At 41.3% G+C, this 21,518-nt stretch overlaps 1 protein-coding gene across 1 annotated transcript in view; it reads left to right on the forward strand.

Moving 5' to 3' along the window:
• Positions 1-556: 556 nt before the first annotated feature.
• T265_02796 (hypothetical protein) overlaps positions 557-21,518 on the forward strand; it is a gene marked incomplete at both ends in the record, with an annotated part of 30,825 nt that continues 9,863 nt past the window's right edge. Inside the window, 3 exons of the mRNA XM_009167121.1 lie at positions 557-666; positions 13,793-13,917; positions 20,802-21,012. Of these exons, the coding sequence (XP_009165385.1) occupies positions 654-666; positions 13,793-13,917; positions 20,802-21,012 (349 nt within the window). The remainder of the gene's footprint in view (positions 667-13,792; positions 13,918-20,801; positions 21,013-21,518) is intronic.

Consider the following 21,518-nt stretch of genomic DNA (forward strand, 5'->3'; position numbering starts at 1 on the left):
CAACCTAAATTATGAAAAACATCTTGTCTCAGTGGTCTCAGTTGTTGTCAGTTGAAATACCTTGGCCGTTCTTTAAAAAAACAACGCTTTTTCCAGAGTTTGATAGAAAGGATTTTGAAACTTTGGATTTGAAGACATCAGTGTTTACTCTTTTACTGCACCACTTGCATGTGTGAAACGATTCTCTAGTTGCATAGCAGAGTTCGCGGTTATGGAACTCCTTTTATTCCTCGTGAATGCCTGGCGCTTTGTCCTTTAAAATCCAAGAGGAACGTGTTTCCAGTGAGACTGGGACAGGTTAACGTCCTTTGAATATCTCAACAGAATTCATCCATAATAGCTTTCGGTTTTATTGCGCGGCAGCTGTAAGTGTACCGGGGTGCACTTTGTCCTAAGGTATGCATGTTTTTCAGTGCATACCAGACTGATGTTGATTGGCCGCTTTAGGCATCCCGCCATGTGATGTGGTCGGTCCTGCCAGGTGATTGGTGGTTTACTTTGTGTTCGGGTAAGTACCGTGACCTAAATCAGAATGGATCCATGCATGCGCACACAGGCGAAATATCCACTATAGCGCATGTGCACACGGAAACCTCACGTCTAGTGTTCCTTGACACGCCACAAACTAAATCGATCTCAACCCCAGTGGAAAAATGGCAAGACCAGGTACGTTAGCAATACACGAGGTTTTCATATTATATAGTTTATAGTATACTTGACAACTTAATGTATAATATTATCATTATTACTACTATCGACAGGCATTTCGATATGCCACCTCGAAGCGTGTTTTGCATTTCGTCTTCATTTCCCAGGAGAGAGAAAAGATGTGAAAAGCTTAGGTGGAAAGGGTGTGATTAGTCTTCTGATCATGAAGATTAGGACACTATAAAAACATGCCCTTGAATTCAAAAACTCTGTAAAACGAGATCGCCACAAAAAATACTGCATGATATGCAGTGACGGGTTGTCAATCTTCAGATATCTTCAAAGTCATACACAAAGGTCGTGACAAATAGTACAAATGTAAGCGGAACCGCATAGATAATATTCTACCGAATTGCCTAAAGCTCACCGGATAGTAGTAAAGGTTTTGATTAAACCTTATCGAACATGTGTAACAATAATAAAGTGACTAATTCGAAGGGCTAATGGGTGATGTTCCATAGGTTAAACGGGCTGATATTGTGGTGCGGATCAGATAGCTTTGAATCGAACGAACTAGTCATATGCTTAGTTTCTTCGGTTTGGCACAGCTGTTCTCCGGAGCAGAAGCAGAATCGTAAAAAACGCAGGATTCGCCAGGCAAAATAATAGGTTATGTAATAGAGTTTTTACTGGACACTTTTCTTTCAAGTATTCAATTATTAGAATAGGGGAAATTAGTCGTGTCTCACTAAAATTTCACAGTACAGGAGCTGCTACAGGGCGCTTCACAATACAAATCCCTACTGCATGCAAACCGACCATTTATTTAGAATGAATTACCCTATGCCACCCAACCACTCGAATTTATCTGAACAAGCACCCAGTACAACAGAGTCTATTTCAGCCAGGCTGTGAAAACCATCGCAGACGGCAAAACAAGCCGTCTACTAGATCATACTCAACTACAAACAAACTCAGACACCTAGATGAGGGTCACACAGTTCCCTGTTTCAATCAACAAAATCTTCTGTGTAAGATTCTCAGCCTTATAGTCGCTCCCTAACTGTACTGGCCTCACAAGATCTTGTTGGAACCTTTTCTCACAAACCTTTCATTTCGGATACAAACAGGACCCCCCTGCAAGAGAATCAATTTTCACGTTATCTGCTCTATTGTTTTTTGCCAAGTTACCACAAAACAAACAGATGATGGCGTTTATTCGTCCGCCCTTGAATGATTCCAAGCAAATCATTACAACGGAATACATGGGATAAGAACCTATTATAATGGATGCTCGCAGTTCTATAAGAAAAAAGATGTGATCACGGAATTCGCTTAAAGGATTCGTCTTACTGCTGACTCTCTGTGTAGCAATGCACCTTCAGTTGGGCAAGCTAGCTGCGTAACTTAATAGCGTAAAATGGAACTTCCCATCTATGAACAATAACGGCCTCTCTAGCAAGGTGAAATACGCTCGGCATGTTTGAGGCTGTGATATGGAGTTGGTTTTGCAGTGTACGATCAGCGTTTATGGAAAGTGGCAGTTAGTACGTATTGGGACGTTTGAATTTCTTTTTTTAACTGGTTGTTAAGCAGAACTTCGCATGTATGTTTGCCCAATGCGTGCTACTGGGCTGTTGTATTAGAAGGTAAGGGTTCCACAATTATGGGCGATACTGACTCGGATGTATCAGATGGGTGGTTACGCTCTCTTTAACTTTCCCAAGTATGCTCGAGGCTTTGATGAAGAAAGTATGGTCGGATAGGCCAAGCATTTCAGAAAACAGTCTTTCTCTAGTACTTGTTATGCCAAACTCTTCCCCAGGACTGGGATTTTGTTTAACTTTTGCAGATATTTGACAGGGACTCATCGTGAATCCATAGTTTGGATGTACATTCATCCGTGCATCTTAGTAGTACACAATCTTTCAAGTAGATTTTGTCGTGCGCGTGGCTCACATTGCGTAATTTTATGTCAGAAATACAGTGGAGTGAACATGCAAAATGGACGAGGGAGTACTAGACTGTTACCAACTGCCGTGAATTTGTAGTGCTGTGTGTAAACGGACTCACAATTTGTCAGTCTGTTTACACTGAGGCTTCTCGCGATATGAAGAAAAGATGTGATCAAGCTATATATTGAGTTAATAGGAATATGACGCTTAATTCCAGGAGAATGGAGGAACTTCGGAAGTTTTCTTGTGGACTACACTTTGATGTCATTTATTTCAGTGTGCAATAAGCATGAGTGGTGTTGAACTCTGGCAAACATTTTCCAGGAGGCTTCACACTCAAGCTTATGGTCAGCATCGGATAGTTCAACAATTTCTCGCTGTCCGCATTACCTAGCTGTGTCGGAGTAAGAAATTGTAATGCAGAAACAAACCATTTTCCTAACCGAAATGTCCAGTTCATTAGTGGTTACGCAATTGTAGTCATGTAATGGTTCCGCTTTTATCCCATTTTTCATCTCAACACTGATTAGCTTGCGTGATATGATGATAAAAGTAACTTTCATAACGACCCATATTGATTCCATGGGGAACGCACCAGCATGTCAGATCTGTTGTACAGCAGCGTGATATTGCATACCTGAGTCGTGGGAAATGGTGTTTGGCATGTGAAAGGCCGGGTGTTTCACTCAACCTGTGTTCACCATTTATCACTGTTTCTACTGATAACAAATGGTATTCGACGACAGTGTGATAGAACCATATGGGACAATACTATTTTATGTTTACATACGTGACAGTTAGCTACTTATCAACTCCAATTTTGAGTACACTGTCAAAAATGCGCTGGCAAAACATAGTAGAAATGCTTCAGAGAACAAAAACGGGAATCTGTGGTGTGTGTAACGAGAACACATTATACTGGATGAACCCTAATTCACTTTAAGCAGTTGACACAGAAGCACCTCATGAAAGGTCAAAATGGCTTCAGCAATGTGTGGCAACTCTGAACATTCTTCTCTATTATCACCAATCTTCTCATTCAGCTGAATTAGTCTCTCTTAAGTTACAGTGGAGAGAAAATAACGTATTCATATCAAGCTGTTTCTAGTTACGAAGTAAAACCGCAGGTTCATTTCTGCTATCTTATGAACAGCTACCTCATAATTTTTAGTTTCATAGAACAGGCTACATTGTATTCAGATAGATCACATCGCTCATAAGATTACTAAAATCTCTTTGATATCGCGAGTATCATGCCAGCTGAAAAATCAGTGAGGCCTTTTGCGGCCTACTCAGTTGGGAGAGGACATTACAAACGAGAGATTCAGCCGGGTTCAGCTGACTCTCCCACTAAAACCGGACAACAGCTCCACAGAGCAGGTCATTGGTTGCAGCCGTCAGTGCCGGAGTTTGCAAAGAAGCGTATCTTTGTAGATTCCAATGTTCACAAACTGTTTGCCCCTAGCTGTTGATCTATAACCTTGAGGTTGCATTCCTGTGTTTCTTGATGCGAATTTACTAGAGATGGCAAATAGTGATGGTAAAGAAATTTTTAGTTCCACTTCATGCTGGGTGAATTTAACGAGCTGGATAAATATTTATATAGTGAGCTGTTTTGGAAACGAGATTGCCACCTAAGGATCTTACTTCGTGAAGACTTCAAACAAACCTAGTCGACTAAAGTTGGACAGTAGATGAGGCACGCAAAAGCGTTTCCGAAATGTTTGTGTGCCAACCTGTTTAGGAACTTGCTTCCCCTTGGTGATTTCAGCGAATCCTCAGTGGATCGGTCCTAATCCGTTCTAGACGCGAAATGACGCTTTATATCCAGCCAAACAACCTCAATAGATCAAACGACATCGAATCAAAGTCATTCTGATTGGTATTCAAGGCAATCCAAACATCAAATGCAAGATCCTACTACCAGCGATTGCGACTTTACCACAGAACCGTAACTGGTTAGCTATTGACTTAGGTGGGCTGATGGAAGTTAGAAATACTCAGTGATCAAAAGAAATGACCACGTACTTTTGACAGTTCCTGGTGAACGTTTTTCAGTAACTGATCAAACTGATCATTTATTGACTAGGTGCGAACGGATTTACTGTGGTGTCCGTCAAACGTACTGCAGGCAGTTTATTTGAAACTTCTGTTCACTGAATATGTTATCAACATTCCGCCAGAGGAACTTTCACCGGCCTTTTCAAATGACTCACAGTAATCAAATTCGGCATCACCTTCTAAGACATTTCACTATAGTTCTTATACATTTAATGTATTGCAAATATATTCTCCTCATTTTCGTCCACTACCTTACATAATTCTTAAACTTGTTATGATAAGGGAACATTGCTGAAGCTAAGATAATATGGGGCTTGTTTCCAAAACAAATTGTACTTGACGACAGACCATCTGCAGGCACATTCATTGACGCCCATCAAAACTGGTAGTTGATACTGATACTTATGCCCAATAATAGTTGGGCAATAACACGTTCCCTGTGCCCAGTTGCTATGTCGCCCAAAGGAAGCACGAGGGCTGAGATCCTGTAAAGTTACCCAATCCCACAAATGAGTAGTCAAGATACTTGGGTCAGGTTTGAACTAGAGTCTTCCGGTCAGGAAGTTTGTACGTTAGAAGCTGAGCTACCTGGAGCTCAAAAGAACGGGTATACAACAATTGAAAACCACGTCTCCAGCATGAACTTGAAAGCAGTACAAAGAATTGAACTTTTCACTAAATGTCGGGTGTATCTCGTTGTATGTCTTCGGATGTGTATTACTTGACAGTGTCAGACTAATTAATAAAATAAATAAAAAAGAAATGCTCTCATAGCTACTAGCTAGGGAGACCAAACATTTGCAAACTTAGACAGGAACTGACAACTGTTCTTTATTGCACTTTTCCGGGCGCGCAGCTAACACTAAACCAGTCCACATCGGATGTGCGAGTCCAAAGTAGCCAACCTCAAAAGATTAATCTTTGCAGTTCATGTCAGCTATCAGCTCATCTGCAGTTGCCGCGACACTTACACAAATGTAACAGACTGTTGTCTCCTTTAAGCAACCAGATGATAGCGTAATGTTTTCAACTCAGACACCCCGTTCGATGTGCGCTAAAATGACTGACCTCCGACCATTCGGTCTTCCCTCTGGATACCGCTGTATACCTTTCAAACACGTTTTTCATGGACAGCTAGTGACAGTGAAAGAAATGACAACACTTCATCACTTACGACTATTCATGGCCTTGACGAAATGGACAAAAACAGAACCAGAGCATTTACCACCAGACTGTTGAAGGTGAGCCAATCACCAAGACAGTGTCAATCGATTCCTTCTGTTTCCCTTTTATGATACCAAAAGATTCATCAAACTTTAGCACATTACCATCTGTGCTCCAGTACACCATATGAAATGCAGCCATCGGACCAACAAAATGTTCAATTTGAAGTAAATGACGGGCCATCGAAGAAACCTTGGTGGGAAGGACTGATTCATACGATATTGTAGCACACTGAAATGTGTTTCGATTTTCTACATCAAAGCTTCCTCTCAGTTCTTCCAGTGTAGATGGCTAAACACCCACACATAAAGCGGTAAACGAGATTAAAAAATGACTTACTGAGGTAATGGCGTTGGGATTCAGTTGTGGTTCCAGCTTAAGACAAGTCTGACGGCGTATTAAAAATTCTTCCGTTTTACTTATCTATTTGACAGTGTGCTTTAGTATAATGCATACATATAGATTCATAGAGATGTATTGCGCAACAGTCCACTTCTTTCTGATGTAAAGAAGTGTGACAAGTTACAGTAGTAACTTACTCTGAAAAAAATGAACTAAAAACAGTATCACCTCAGTGCTGAATAAACTAAATTGATTGGTAGTCGAACCGTTTACTGGGTTTGGCAATTCCGTTGTAATAATAGCTCCAAGCTCAGGAAACAATTCGGCTACCAAATGAACAACCTTAGACGCCAACATTCTGTTCTATATTAAGACAATTGATGCTGATGGTCTCTGTTCCGACGGGGTTTGTGGTTCTACACCTAGAATCCAGCGGAAACCCACAATTTCAAGACCTATTCCTCAGACGATTAGGTAGACCTTATCACAAAGAATCACTGAATTTTCGAAGCTGTAACCGAGAGCGGTTAGCGTGTGGAATCAAGATTTAATCCTCACATGTCGTCAACATTTTTTAACAACAGAGAGGTCTGGAAAAAAGGGGAATTATCCTTAATGAGTTTCACCAAACATTTAGCAAAAATGGTGGTTTTAACAGGCCCGCAGCTGAAGAGAACTGAAAAATTATTGCATGCACAATTTTAACTTGTGGACTAAGGGTTGTATCTTGTCCATCAAATCGACTGCTTAATCTTGTTAGGAAAATTTCCACTCGCGATCCTAAAAAGGTATGTACTCCGACGATTTATTGTTTGACTGAAATACAAAAGCCACGTGTGTTATGCAGTTCGTGGATGGACAACTGCTGCTGGGACAAACCATTCACGGGATGCATCCGGGAAGCCGATTGATCCTGGTTTTTCTTAAACATATTGGATAACCCAGAAACACGCACAAAAGTATCACATGTCCAATCAGGAAATATGCGATGGCGAAAGGAAGCAGAATACGAGTTTCCATCGCTAATTTTTTTGTACCGCAAAAAATTATATATCACAATGTATTTCGCCTCTCGGATACTGTTGAGGAAATTCATTGACTTTTCGTCAACCATCAATTGGATACGAATGGATCGGGGGAACATAAATAACGAAGTTGTCCAAACTGAAGGTTGAACATAGACAGCTGACGCACTATAGATCCACCAAGGAGCCGTTTTGATAACCTAACGCAAACACTTCCACTGACTGTGTACAATAACGTGGTGCACAGCGGGCAATACGCCTCAAGTTCAACGGTGTCAGTAATGGAAAAGGCACAAGCACACAAATGTGTGTGTAATTAGAATAGGCAAATTATGAATAATGATTATCTATGGCAGTATTCTTTACGAAGAAACAGGTTTGTACTGACGTAGATGGGCGGTGACCTGGCGCAAACTTCTGCTTGTCCTTTCAATCAATAAGGATTATCTCTTGCAGATGGCTCCCTTGTTGATTGTGCATTCTGAGATGTTTCAACGTGGCGTGTCTAGCATACAACTTCTTTTCGGTGACATCGTGTCACTGAAAAGCGTATTCTTACATAATTTTTGCATGGATCCTTGCAACTAGCTTAGAAGTGTATGGTACTTCTCCTTGTGCATTTGGTAAAATACAGCAGAAAGTGGCTGTGGGATGTGAGCATGTTTTGCAATTTTTCAGTGAAGGTTTCGTCCTGTGAGTAGAGCCAATTTGTGCTGAAAAGCCGAGAATCACTGTGCAGCTGTTTCATCCACATTAAGAATGACCAGCAGTGCGCATCTCGTGAAACTCCAGAGAGTTTCGGACCCAAGACTTCCAGGATGGTAGTTTGAACACAACCGTTCGGATGATAAGCAGTGCGATTAAATCGCAGAATATAAAGTCATCACCATCATCTGTTCGTGGACAGCACATCAGCTGTTAGCTGGATTCTCAAGTAACGACTTTTCAAACGGAAGTTTTACTTATCCTGTTTTATTATGTCGATGATGTCACACAATCGAGCCTTTTGTCAAGTCTTTGAGTCTAATAATTTTTCGGCAACAGCGACGCTTGCTTATTCTCCCAGTGGGTTGCCGTGTTATGTACCCGACATATTCCTCTGAACAACACCAGAAGAAGAAATCCACTACTGCACTCTGGAATCTAATTGGCGTCTTTGTGCTGAAAGCCGAGAATCACTGTGCAGCTGTTTCATCCACATTAAGAATGACCAGCAGTGCGCATCTCGTGAAACTCCAGAGAGTTTCGGACCCAAGACTTCCAGGATGGTAGTTTGAACACAACCGTTCGGATGATAAGCAGTGCGATTAAATCGCAGAATATAAAGTCATCACCATCATCTGTTCGTGGACAGCACATCAGCTGTTAGCTGGATTCTCAAGTAACGACTTTTCAAACGGAAGTTTTACTTATCCTGTTTTATTCTGTCGATGATGTCACACAATCGAGCCTTTTGTCAAGTCTTTGAGTCTAATAATTTTTCGGCAACAGCGACGCTTGCTTATTCTCCCAGTGGGTTGCCGTGTTATGTACCCGACATATTCCTCTGAACAACACCAGAAGAAGAAATCCACTACTGCACTCTGGAATCTAATTGGCGTCTTGTTTTTGAGGCTTAGGTTGAGCAAACGTTGCAAATCATGAACGCGGATTTGCAACCGTAAATGTGTGTCGTAGGGACTGAAACCAGCGGTGGCAGACTATGTCGGCTAACAGATAGTCTTCACAGAGTAGACTCGAGAAGACTGGCATGTTTGCAACGATCTTGACAGACGGTTCGATAGGTTTTTCGGACACACCCTTGTCAATAAGTTTCTCCGGAAAAACGCCAGCAGCTTGCTTCATACTAGAGTCCAGTATATCCAAGGAATAGATTTACCTCACGCAGTAACGCGCCATTTAGTGCTAACTTCTGTTTTAGTGGCACAAAACTAGGGAAACGAAGAGACGGCAGCGATAATTTGGGCCGAATGTAGCTTAGACTCTCTGTGAACTTGAAGTGATTGCTCATCAAAATATATGATGATTCTAGTGCTACCTGGGCAGCCGAGTAACTAAATCTTCAGACAGAAGTTAAGGACACACCCAAGGACAAATCCCTGACACCCTAAGAGTTAATACCAAGGAAACAAGTATATCAGCAACTGATTTGTCAGCAACTGTTTTGTCAGACACATATTCAAACCGGGGCTTTATTTGGATAACAAATGAAGCTTCAATAATCGCCGGCTTCACCTGACCTTCATCAGCTGCCCAAACTCCAGACAGTAACTAAAATACAAACTTACCCGCCTGGCAAGTTCTTGTAGCACTGTTTATAGTGAACGGAATCAAGAACGTTTTCCAAATGTCTGTAGAAAGAGTTAACGTTATGGATAAGAAAACAAGTTTCAAAACTATTTACAACCCAATGCTAACGCTCTTTTGAAACACAAGAAATCAAGAAAATACTTCGAAAGCATTCACCAATAACTTGTCCATAGAAAACCTCCGCATTCAGAGAACTAAACAAGCTGTGTCTATCAAAATTAGCGGGCTTGATTCTTGCTTTAAGAGGCGTCCCATTCAAGTTCATCACTGGACCAAGACCTACTTCGTTCATCCCAATTTGATTGGCCGAAAAATACAGCAATGCCAGTCCATCAGTACCAGTTATCTTAACCCCCATCTTGACCCTAAGTAATGCATTCCTGTCCTAGTTTTTGTTCTTACACTTGACAGTTCTGCGAATATTTGTTTGACCGTTTCTTTGCATGAACATCTGTACATACGTATGTAGTAACCCTTGAAATCGATCAAAAAAGACTCGGGTTCGCTCCTAGAGACTCACATCGCATAAATCAGTCTTCCTGGGCGCCGTTCCGAACTCTGTCTTGGCTGCTCTCATTCGTGTAGTTGTGACTGGTTCTGTTTCTGGTTGGTTCATTCGTAGCTTGTGTCAGGTGATTGTTGTTCGTTCGCAGTACCCCAATTGTTTGTCTGCATCGTTGTCTGAAAAAAATGAAACTTGCTGACTGGCTTGTGCTGACCTTCAATTGTACTCTCTGAAACACTGAGGCGACTGGTTTGCAGACTTTGAACCTTATTCGGTTGATCATGTCGCGTTGTCACTTTTGCAAGCTCTGCATTGCCTCATACGTCTACTTCATACTCATCTGCGTAACTTTTACAGTCTGAACCTGAGCCATCGTAAAAATGCACACTTGGAGGTGCATGTGAGTTAAAGGCACAAGTGACCTGCCATTCCTTACCGAAACTGAATAATTTTCAACTACTAGCTTGGAGGTCTTAGACATGGATATCTGTGAATTTCCGTGAGATGCATACCCATGACGAATCCGAAAGTGAATTGTCAAGCTATACAGAGCTTTTCGGCTTTTCAACGTAGAATGACCTTGCTTGCGGGATAAAATCTCGACTGAGATCCTTGAACTTTTCAAATGATGTGATTATAGACTGAATAAAGTTCACTACAGAGGTGTTTTCAGAATTGTTAACTGTTCTTTTGCTTGAAAACAGGGTTAGGCCTATTTATAAACCTGAAAACTGCAAAATTTTCCAAAAATCTGGGGCCAGCGACAAGCGATTTTATTGAATATTCTCTGCAACTCGATGGTGACACTTGGTGAAATGTTTGGAGCGAAAAATATTTGCACATTTTCCCAGGATATTTTTCCAGAGTGGATATCCAGTGTGGGAACCAGTTGATCCTTATGCGCAGTTTGTTACAACTAAAATGAATTAACTCTTTGGGAAAAAGGTAGATATGTACCCGGTTCTCTTTATCTCAGCATGTTTTTTGAATTACAATACATCTGGATGTTGGACAAAAAGAGTGAGCCTGATGCAGTGGAGAGTGGCAGGACTGATCAACTTCAAGAAAAAAGTTCCTGGGGTCTGCTGATCAAGATTAGGAATTTTTTCAAACGTTTTGTTATTCAAAGTTAACAACATGTTATGGAGCAATGTCCTATTCATCAGTTGTCACTCCACACATTCCATCCGTTGACGTTCCCTATGCAACTAAACCGAAAATGAACCTTTGTGGAAAGACATTAGAGGAAGAGTTATAAACGAGCCGGTGGGATTGAGTAAACAAACATATGCCAAACACATGTCTCGGTGATTCACCCCCAGTTTATGGGAACATGTAAACTGAATTCAGATTACACGTAGAGGTGTGTGCGTGTGTGATAGGAAACTACTTTTGCAGAACTATCGAATACAGAAAATTCGTTCATTTGTGGGGAAGGATAGACTGCGTGAAATATCCTTTAGTACCACCAGGAGTTGTTGAGCTTCAACGTCATTCAGCAAATTCCAGAACTAACTGTTTGGACTACTTTGTCTTAAAGATCCTGCTAACAGTAATATCGACTTTTTACCGTTTAGATCAAAACCAGGGATATAGTTCGGGTAATTTTCCAGCATCGATATCATGTCAGTAATAGTCATCGGCAACAGTTGGAAATCTGATGCTACGCTGTATACCAGTGCACCGGCGAGATCAGCCACACTGGTATGAGAAATTCACTTTCGACCAGGCTCTTCTCCACAAAATCTCGGCCAGATAAAAACTGTCTCCCATTCCGCTCTGTGTACAGTGTCTTCGTTTGTGTGGAACCAGTTCCATGATGAATAATGCAATACAAACAACCAGAGAGCAGTACAAATGAACAACGAACCTTTCTACTTGCACAAACAGAACGCCTTTCATAATCACTTCAACAGGGCACATCATTCTGAATTTTGGTGAGAACGTCCTTAGATCGATAGAACCTTTTAGCTAATTACTCAACTGTCAGCCATATGGATACACGAGGTTTACATTTATAGCCGTGATGTTACCAAATAACTTCAGCTGCATCGTGCAAAAAAACAAATTATGGATACCATCATCCACTTCACAAAGAAAAGAGCCCTGTAAGAAGAGGGATCCCAGCCAACGCATATAAAGCTTGCTCATCGTCGCTGTTTGAGTCCCTTCACGGATTAACCGTCTCCATTTTGAGCCAGTTGTACTCCTCTCTCCAAGATACTCCAGTTTTTGATAGCGTTCCACAGAAGGTCAACTGGATGGAAGCCATCCAGGTATCAGTCTTATCAACAGACGAGCAAATGCAGCCATGATGTCCCCACTCAATCACTTCGACGTGCTTAGTCTAGTGTCTGGGAATTTGCACAGGTGAATTACTTGTTGATCAGGTCTTCATCCCACAGTGCTCTTTTCACCAGCACATTATATGCTTTACGGATCTCCGCGATACCTTTGACTTGGCTACTACGGACGCATCATAGGATGTTGCGCTCTTAGTGAGGGAGGTCATAAGCCCGATCCACCTGCAGTTAATGAGTGAGTTCGGATTTATTGTGCGAAATCAGTTGAATTCAGTTTTCTAAGTGACTGAGAATTCAGACTCAAATTAGGCCATAAATAATATTTGAAGCTACCAGTCCACTAGTGGATCTGCTCCTGTGCATGAATGAAAAAATTGGCTTCAAAGATGAGAGGATTTCGAACATTCGGGTCCAAGGATTATTCTAAAAACGGAAACCTATAACTTTGCACATCAACGTTACTTTTCAGACTTTTTACGACTGACTGCGCGCATTAAGCAGCCTTGGCCGCAACAATCTGAGGGCGCTTGTGAAATTCAGACAAAATGTGGTGAAGCAGGTCTCAGATCATGCCAATGAGAAGGTCGGAATAAATCCTCATGGAAGTTAACTAAGAGGGGAGCCTAATAGGGTGAAACCAAGCAGAAAAGTATCTTAAACCCCGATCTATCAATGCTTCCCCTCACAGGAAGATAGCGGGTTGAAATCTGTACGGTAGTCAAGTGCAGACTGCTGAAACCGGACCATTTATGGAGTCAGTCATCCTCTTATACAAGTAAGTCACAGAGAATTAAAACGAGTAGGTTTAGAGTGTACTGTTAGACCACTTGCAGGCAAGAACTAGATTCGGCTGACTGTTTAGTGGCTTTTCTCCACTTCTAATGTAGGAAGGGCAAACGCATTTATCTCTCTTTTCGTAGTGTGCTTTTGAGGTAACGTTGGTGAATGTACACAGCATCAGCTGTTGCACACCCGTATAAAAGTAAGATAGGCATTCATAACCAATTCAAAACTCACTGTTGAAAATTTTTCACTACTATGCTGGCTTAAAAATAGGGGGTTCTGTGCAAGCAATCGATGTGGCCTATAACCTAAACACTATACCCGTAAGCCTTGAACAGGTTGTTCGGTTATCCTGATGGTTATCACGACTTGAAAAACGAACAAATTCAGTGGACTAAGCAGCCTATCTATTTCAGCCAACTGTCCCAACTATATGTTATATTCAAAAGTCGTTTTCTACAAGGAGATTCGGTAGATATGGGGAGACGTTTTGCATGCAGTACTAATTTTTAGCCAGCTGTACAAAGTTCCTAACTTTGAAACAGGCATGAAGGACACTGAAATTTGTACTTTTAAGCGTGCTTCTGATGCTGCATTGACTACAGCTCCCAGTACATCTTACTTTCCTTGTTTTAGGTCAGTTTTTCAATTCACTACCTGGTCTCATCGTTATTTTGGCCTTTATCACACTTTTTGGTGCACTGCTTTTCCAAAGAATTGAAGGTCCGCATGAGCGGCACTCAAGGATACACGTTTCAAAAGTAAGCGTCTGCATGACTTTTGTATAACACTGAATAAAGTGATATTGATCTTTCGAAAAATCACTGCCCATAACATTAAGGAAAACTCACTGATAGCCTATAATCGGTTTTATCCTTCTTCCGGTTCATCAACTTGAACCCAAATTGTGCTCGATTAGCAGAATACACCTATTTGCATACCAGTTTGGTTTTAACGGGAGACTCGACTGAAACCCAGCTGAATCTCTAATTTGTGATATTCCCCAACTAAAGCATGCTGCACAAAGACCACCTTAGGTTTCACTTGGGACGATATTCGGGGCAGCGCAGTGTATCATGTTGACGGAACACTGTTCTTATGTCATCCAAACGGAAACATGAAGCGGTCTTTTTGTTATACATTCACTTTCATTCAAAACCAAATAAGCTCGCAAATTAATGCATTTTGTGCAGTTACCGCATTCTAAAACTTATTTTTTTCGAACAAACAGAGGTACAAGTCATCCAGGGTAGTGTCACCAAGCACCCTGTTGTCTCAACGCAATGCAGTGAAACCAGAGACCCTATCGCGTAGCCACACCCGGTAAGGAGAACATGTGTTAGTCACTCATTACGCCGCTGAGTTATTCTGAACGAGTTGTACATCTGCATCGCGGGACACTAACCTGAAGACCTAGGGTACATGTTAGTGGTTATTGCACTGTGCTGTTTAGCCTAGGTTAGTGTTTGTTGTAAATACATGGCTGTTTGTTTACTAATAATCCCAAGGCTAGCCCATGTTCGGTTTCAAAATTTAGACCAGCATCCGGGAGCCTTGCTCTTCTATACTGAGCAGACTGAAGGCCAAAGTCTCAAAGTCAAAGTTCTCAGGGTTTTGTTGTGATTATATTAACAGCAACAAAAAAGCGTTTTCAACGGAACCGTCTTGCTTATTTCTTTAACTGGAGGAATCTACGAAAATAGTAGGAAACAATGAAGTGGTGGCCAAACATACCAGACGTCTGAGGTGAATTCGACTCTTAAACGCACACTGCTGCACGCACAGCACTAGCCTGTATCGTCTCAGAGAACGTATTCTATTTGTTGTACTCAACCAGATAAGTCAGGTAACCCTAAAGCCAGCTTCTTTTATCGAACAACAGCAAAATTCCATTTGATGGTACAGAAATCCTCGTATTGTCGCAAATTAAAAATCTTGGATTCTAAATGCAGTTGAGCTAGTTTTACTCGCCGTTACTTTCTCCTTAAAAATGCAGGCGTGCCAAATTGAATGTGCGCGGACGTTTTCGAAGCGAGTGCTCCAGTGTTTCCCATGTCAGTTTTATCCGTGTTTCCCGCTAATCAACTTTACCTTGTGTAAAACATAAAATCAGCGCCAAAATCAGGTACCGATTAGTTCTTTTTGTTCCTATTGAGGAGTGTAATCAAAATTTCTTCAACTTTTCGAATTGGCATCCAAAGTATTTGTGAAATGGCTTCCGAAGTCTGATATTGACTAGCAGTATTGGTCACTCATTCGAGGAAGACGTGCAGTTAGCACTCGATCACGATTGGTCGAATTTCCCGGTGGCACTTGGCTTTATCGATCTTGAGTGATCTTTCATTCTGACTAAGAAATGCAAGGCTTAAGGATTTATTCATCGTCTTCGCATTCTTGTATTGATGACCGATCGCAGATTGACGAGCGAGATGGGTAACATTTAAGTTAGACATTGCTGCGTCGAAGGAACAGGTGTGGCATCTAAGTAATTTTCAACCTACACGGGCACTGGTTGCCAAACGCCCCACTGACAAAATTTGGCATCTGGATCGACCAACTTTCAGATGGTCTTTCAGCTTTACTTCTCGTATTCATATCCGTGACCCGATTTCACGGCTGATTCTTTCTAACGCCCAGCTCAGTCCACGACATCACTATCAAACCGTCAGAATCAGTTGACGGTCTATTCGGCATGAGGCCACAATAAGATGCGGCAGATTTACAAAACAGATCCTCTCCGGAAAAGACCTGAAAGCACGCAGGTTCAATTACAGATTGAGTGGGTGGTCTCCTCCTCCGTTCTTGATAGTTTGGTACCGAGGACTCAATATGAATGAATGCATCTACCGGTTTTTGTCTTCGAACTGTGTTGTTTAAAATACTGAACAAGCATAATTTTCCCGACAATCGTTTAGTTAACACTTTCAGGCTGCTTCATGTAACACCACCTGCTCTTACATTTAGATAAATTAGAAAAAAACACTGAAAGGTAACATCATCAGGTGGTCTTATCATGATTGGGTTACAAAGCACCGAATGTCAAGTCTGACATCACGCTACCGAACTTTCGTTGGTTTTTGATCTCATTATTGGAAAGTGTATTTATAGACTTCTCTGGCCTGAAAGCCTGTGGCATTCACACATACGGATGATAAATAGCTGTTGGAAAGGTACTTGTGGTCACACTTTGCTGTTTATTTGAAACTAAGGTCATTTATCATACGTTCTGGATCTCATCCATGCAAGCCTGAAAGCACTCGCCCCAAATCTGACTTGGACCCTGACCACACGAAAGCAAGCCGTTTTTACATACCTAATTCTAAAGGAACCGTAAAGTGCCTGGGGTATTGGAGTGTTTCACATTCAATCTGTACCTGAAAGTTTTCTTGCTTGGTCAGATGCACAGTTTACACTAAGCGCTAAGGTTTTCTGCGATATATAGTAAAATATCCAAATAGATAGCTATATTGCACACAACAGCATCATTCACAATGAAGCTATCATTGAATAGTCTTCCATATTTGAGCATACCCTTCAATCTCTGTCGCAGTTCCTGTCACAGTGGAGTAAAGTTTGACAGGAGACTACTTCCGAGCGACCTCAAAACATGTGTAGTCAATGATGCGGTGGCTCAAGGACACAAAAGGAAAGAAGGAAATTTTCGGGGTTGAGTTAAGCTGTGAAGACAGTACACAGAGAAATATGCAGCAAAACTGACTCATGGTATATGTGAGTGCAGTTTATAAAGCATCTGATTTCTTTTAATCGTTGGGACAATAGGCGTCTTGTTTGATTTCTAGTAAGTATCTAGGGCAATTGTCCAGGCTACTAGTTGTGATAGTCCTCCTTACTTCAAGCAGTCCAGATCATAACGATTCAATATTCTGTTCTACTGGGTATCAGTGACGCGTGGTATTGGAGGCATTTGGAAGACTAGATGGGCTCCATGGCACGAGCTGTGAGCACCCGAATTGCCACATCGAAACAGGTTAAAGTCTTCACATCTGAGTTGTCTTCACGTTGATGGAGATTTCACATTTTAAAGCGACAGTGATTTTCGCACAGATAGTTCTAACAGGAAAAAAGACTGAACTTGATGAGTGGTTCTTGTCAGGTTTCAGCTAGACAGTATCAAAAAGTAGTACTTGAGAATAGACAAATTTTACTACATATTAGGGTGATTCGCCAAAGTGAGTTTCCACGCAGTTCCTTGTGGACTGATGTACATTGTGAAATTTGTCAGCAATAGAATTCGGCCCCTTAAGCGAAAGTAGGGTCAGGTTTTGGCTCCGATTGCTGAGACATTTTACGCCCTTTGGCGCCGAGGCCAGGTACTGGGTACTTTGAGCGGCTGACTTATTTTCGAAGTCTTGGACATACTTTCAAAGTCAGGAGCTGTTGACATCACTCCCGTATGTCGTTTGCTGGGCAGTGTAAGATATCCATGTCGCTAGGGGGCAACTTGAATGAAGTGTGATGTGTGTACCCGTGAAAACAGTTGTTTAGCAAGATTGCGTTTCTGGTTCAAAAGAATAAAACTTGAAGAGGACATATGTTCCTCCGACCATGTAGATTTGCTACAAACTTTACGTTTAACATATCCGTCGGACCAAAGAACTGCGCTTGTTCAAATACTGGAGACCGAAATTACTGGATTGAGACATGGAGCACGTAAGAAACTAGCCCTGGTCATTTATTCAGTTGTCTCCGAATCGTAACCATAAAAGAGTTTGCTGGATCCGGGTTTAGTGGAATGTTCATGGTTAGCCAAAAAACAGACTACGGGTTGAATCCTGAGAGCCAAACTCATCTTCTCAGTACATGGCAAAAGCGATCCAAATTGCTAAATGAATATAATTATTCAGCCAGTAGTTGCCTTTCTTGGAGACAGTTTATCCAGGAGTTCGGCTGTTGAGTCACGTATCTGACTTCTATCAGGACGGGGAAGAACAACTTCATTAAGTTTAACTGATAGATAAGACAAGATTCTATAGCTTGCGTTAAAGTTTATTAGCCATCCTGCTTGCTGCCTACCTCATTACCTGTTATTTATCGGTTTTGAATACCGATTGAGATGCGTGCAATTTACACTACGATTTATTTCCAGTAAGTTGCAAACAACTCCGTAACGTCTCCTTGCTTTCCATTCCAAATTAATCCACTATATGTAACTTATATTAGGCATCTCCGTCCAGCGAAATACAGTGGTTCTCTCACGGAAACGGATACTACACCACTCGGAAACACGCAAGCTCTTTCAAACTTTTGGGTACAGCTCAGCTAGAGATTCGGCCCGAAACGAAGTAGGGAAATTCAAGAAGTAAAAGCAAGTTGTTTAGCAGCTAACACCAGGTCATAAACGGATTTTACAAGCACTAGTGACCACTGAATGAAGACAGCACCAGCGTTCCAGGAAATCTACTGAACTGCGCAAATCTTTCCTAGTTCATCCCCTGAATAAGAAAAAAACCATTTGTTCTTTTTCCCCAGGTCTGAAAGGAGGCACTTTCTCACATGAACTATAATATCCCGAGCGAACAAGCCACCATTCAATCATTCATTTATGTAGTCTAGTTGTGAACTATTCAGCATACGTGATGTGGATCCAGAGCATGAACACTTGCAAGCTTTTGATTTCTCTGTTTTATTTCACCAAAACGCACAACCTTGATGTTTTGGGAAAGACACAGGCTTCTTTCTAGAGGCTATCAACAGAGCATTCCACTTTCACGGACTGCACGCACAGTCGAATGTATCCAACCGTAAACTGACTTGATTGTCATGTTCTTAGTTGTTTTTAATGGATAGAGCTTTCGCTTCCTCAATATGATACAAGATCATGGTAGCAGATGAAACTGTCTAAAAACAGTACGGTGATTGTTCTGTTATGGCTGTAGCATACCACGTTTTATAGGCTATACAGACTCCATTACCGGGGGATATGTTTAGCACGGATGAGAGAGAGAGAGTGTAAAACCCGTATTAATAATACGAAAAACTGGAAACTGTCAAAAGCCCTCCACACACGCTAGGTATCGCCTTGAAGGATGTCTCTTATGTGTACTGATTACTGCATTACCAAGGTCACATGGTCAAACGCACGATCAAACGAGAAAACAGGAATCGGCAAACACTTTGTACACCATCGCTCGATCTGATTAAGTTAGTAAGTGAAAATAACAAATCAGTGTACGTCGGATGTAAAGTGGTTAGTTTTCCTAACATGTGATGAATGATGTGCGGCTGGGCTATGGAGATTCTGAAGTAAGTGTCAAACAGAATTCACGAACCGCTATTTTACCCCATTTAAGTTTGTCTTGGTCTATTTTAGTCCAGTTCTTTCTACACCACACCGATTTTTCCTTCGGCGGGGAAAGAAAACCAGACATAAGTTTATTCAGAATACTAGTTTCAATGTAGACACCATGTGGAGCGTATCACGTAGACAGTTGTGCCAACCACACGTGCTTTTTTAAAGTTAAAGACTATTAGTGCCCAAAATCACCAGAATAAAACTAACGACCAGCAAAACAATTGAAATCTCCTCAAGTTAATTAGTAACGAAGAGAGTGATAATCATTGCGGGGGTTTCTAAATGACTGCAAGTTTTGACCATCATAGATGACTTCACTTATGAAAAGCAACGTGATACATTCAGCTGAAGCATGTAACCACTGAGAATCAGCTGGAATTCGGTTGAATCTCTCTCGTTAAAAACAAACTAGTTCGCATAATAGTGTATCCAGCGGTTTGCTTACAAGTTGGGTTCAAGTAAAAAATAAGGTTGATGGAAACTTGAAAACTGCGTCCACATGATGAGCTTGCTTGGTTTCTGTCAGGCATCAATCTCAAGAGTATTTTGTTCCATCCAGAGAATATGCCATGGCATCTCGAATACTGCCTAAACTTAGGCGGCCTCTGAGCCGTAGAATCAGTTGAAGAGCTATCACGTAGCGTTTTATGAGTGTCTCATGGGTTTTGTATTGCTCGAAGTAGATTTCAACTCCGATGACACGTTAGCATTACAGGATGGATAGCTTGGGGGTCCGAAAAAAACTAAGAAAAGCGTAGAATGGATCAAGAATATTTGAACTGGAGTGCTTGATGAGGGCTGGAACATTTGACGTTGACTGAGAAAAGTAAGACATATCGCTGTTACAAAAAACGGCTGCAAAGCTTACGCCGACATATCTTGAAGGAGCATCACTGCTTGTGAAGATGTACATGTATAAACCGATAAACTGGCACCATTGCAGGTCGTCTGAAAAGAAAAAAATGGCTCTCGTGACAGCTGCTAGCTTGTTACGTCCCATTTCTATAATCAGTGCGGCTGAATAGTGCTTCAAAACATATATTATGTATTACCACTGCGATCTAGAGGTCCCAATAAAGAGGTTGATACATTTACATCTGCTGGATTGTCATGCTGGTTGTCGATGGGGGAGGATTGGCTACACTGGTCAAAGTGTGGAAAATATTACATTCCTTCTCATGGACGGTCTAGCTTTTCAAAGTATACAGCGAAAACAACAGGTAATCGTGCAATAAAAAACATTTTCTTTATTCATTTCACTTGTGGGTATTTTATTCGCTTGAGGATTTTGACAACTAAGAGCGTTTTTTTAAAATTTCATCTCTACGTCAGACAAGACAGAAGATTTTCGTACTCGCCCAGCAACTGGCCAAAAAAGGTGCCAATGCGGACTGGTCGAAATTGGTAGCTCAAGTGGACCGCTATCGAGAAAAGTTGTACGAATCTTGGCAATCGGGAACGGATGAGCTCACGATTGATGTACCAACGAAATGGTCCTTATGGGGAAGTGTATACTACTGTTTCACACTGTTTACAACGATAGGTGAGTTCGTTCATCCATTGGGGTATTTTATTGACACCTAAGGGTACAGACATCTAAAAATATTGATCTTGATCTTCTTCAATGAAAGAATAATTTAGTTTCTAATCTACTGGCCCATTTAGCCTCGATTTATTCCATTCTGGTTTCTATGACCAGCTGGGTGAGATTCCGACTTTCGAAAGTCAACGAACGCTTGTCATTGGCACCAAAAAAGATAATATGACTACATCGGTGTAAAATTATGTAATATTTGTTTGGGAAATCATCGTGGGGTTGATCTAGCCTTTCACCTTTAAAAGAATGAAATAGTTAACCTCGAAATGGCGCAGTTCACTTTTGTCTCTGAGAAGTAGGCCCCATGGTGTTACTATTGAAATAGTGCTTCCAAAGTGTGGTTTCTTGTGAGATTAAACCACCTATTCTCCTAGAATCTAGCGATTGCTAACCAAGGTCATTGAACAGACGCGATCATGCATTGTAAAACATTTTTGAGGCACAAAATTCGA

Source organism: Opisthorchis viverrini, assembly GCF_000715545.1.
Source record: "Opisthorchis viverrini unplaced genomic scaffold opera_v5_36, whole genome shotgun sequence".
Lineage (NCBI taxonomy): Eukaryota > Metazoa > Platyhelminthes > Trematoda > Opisthorchiida > Opisthorchiidae > Opisthorchis > Opisthorchis viverrini.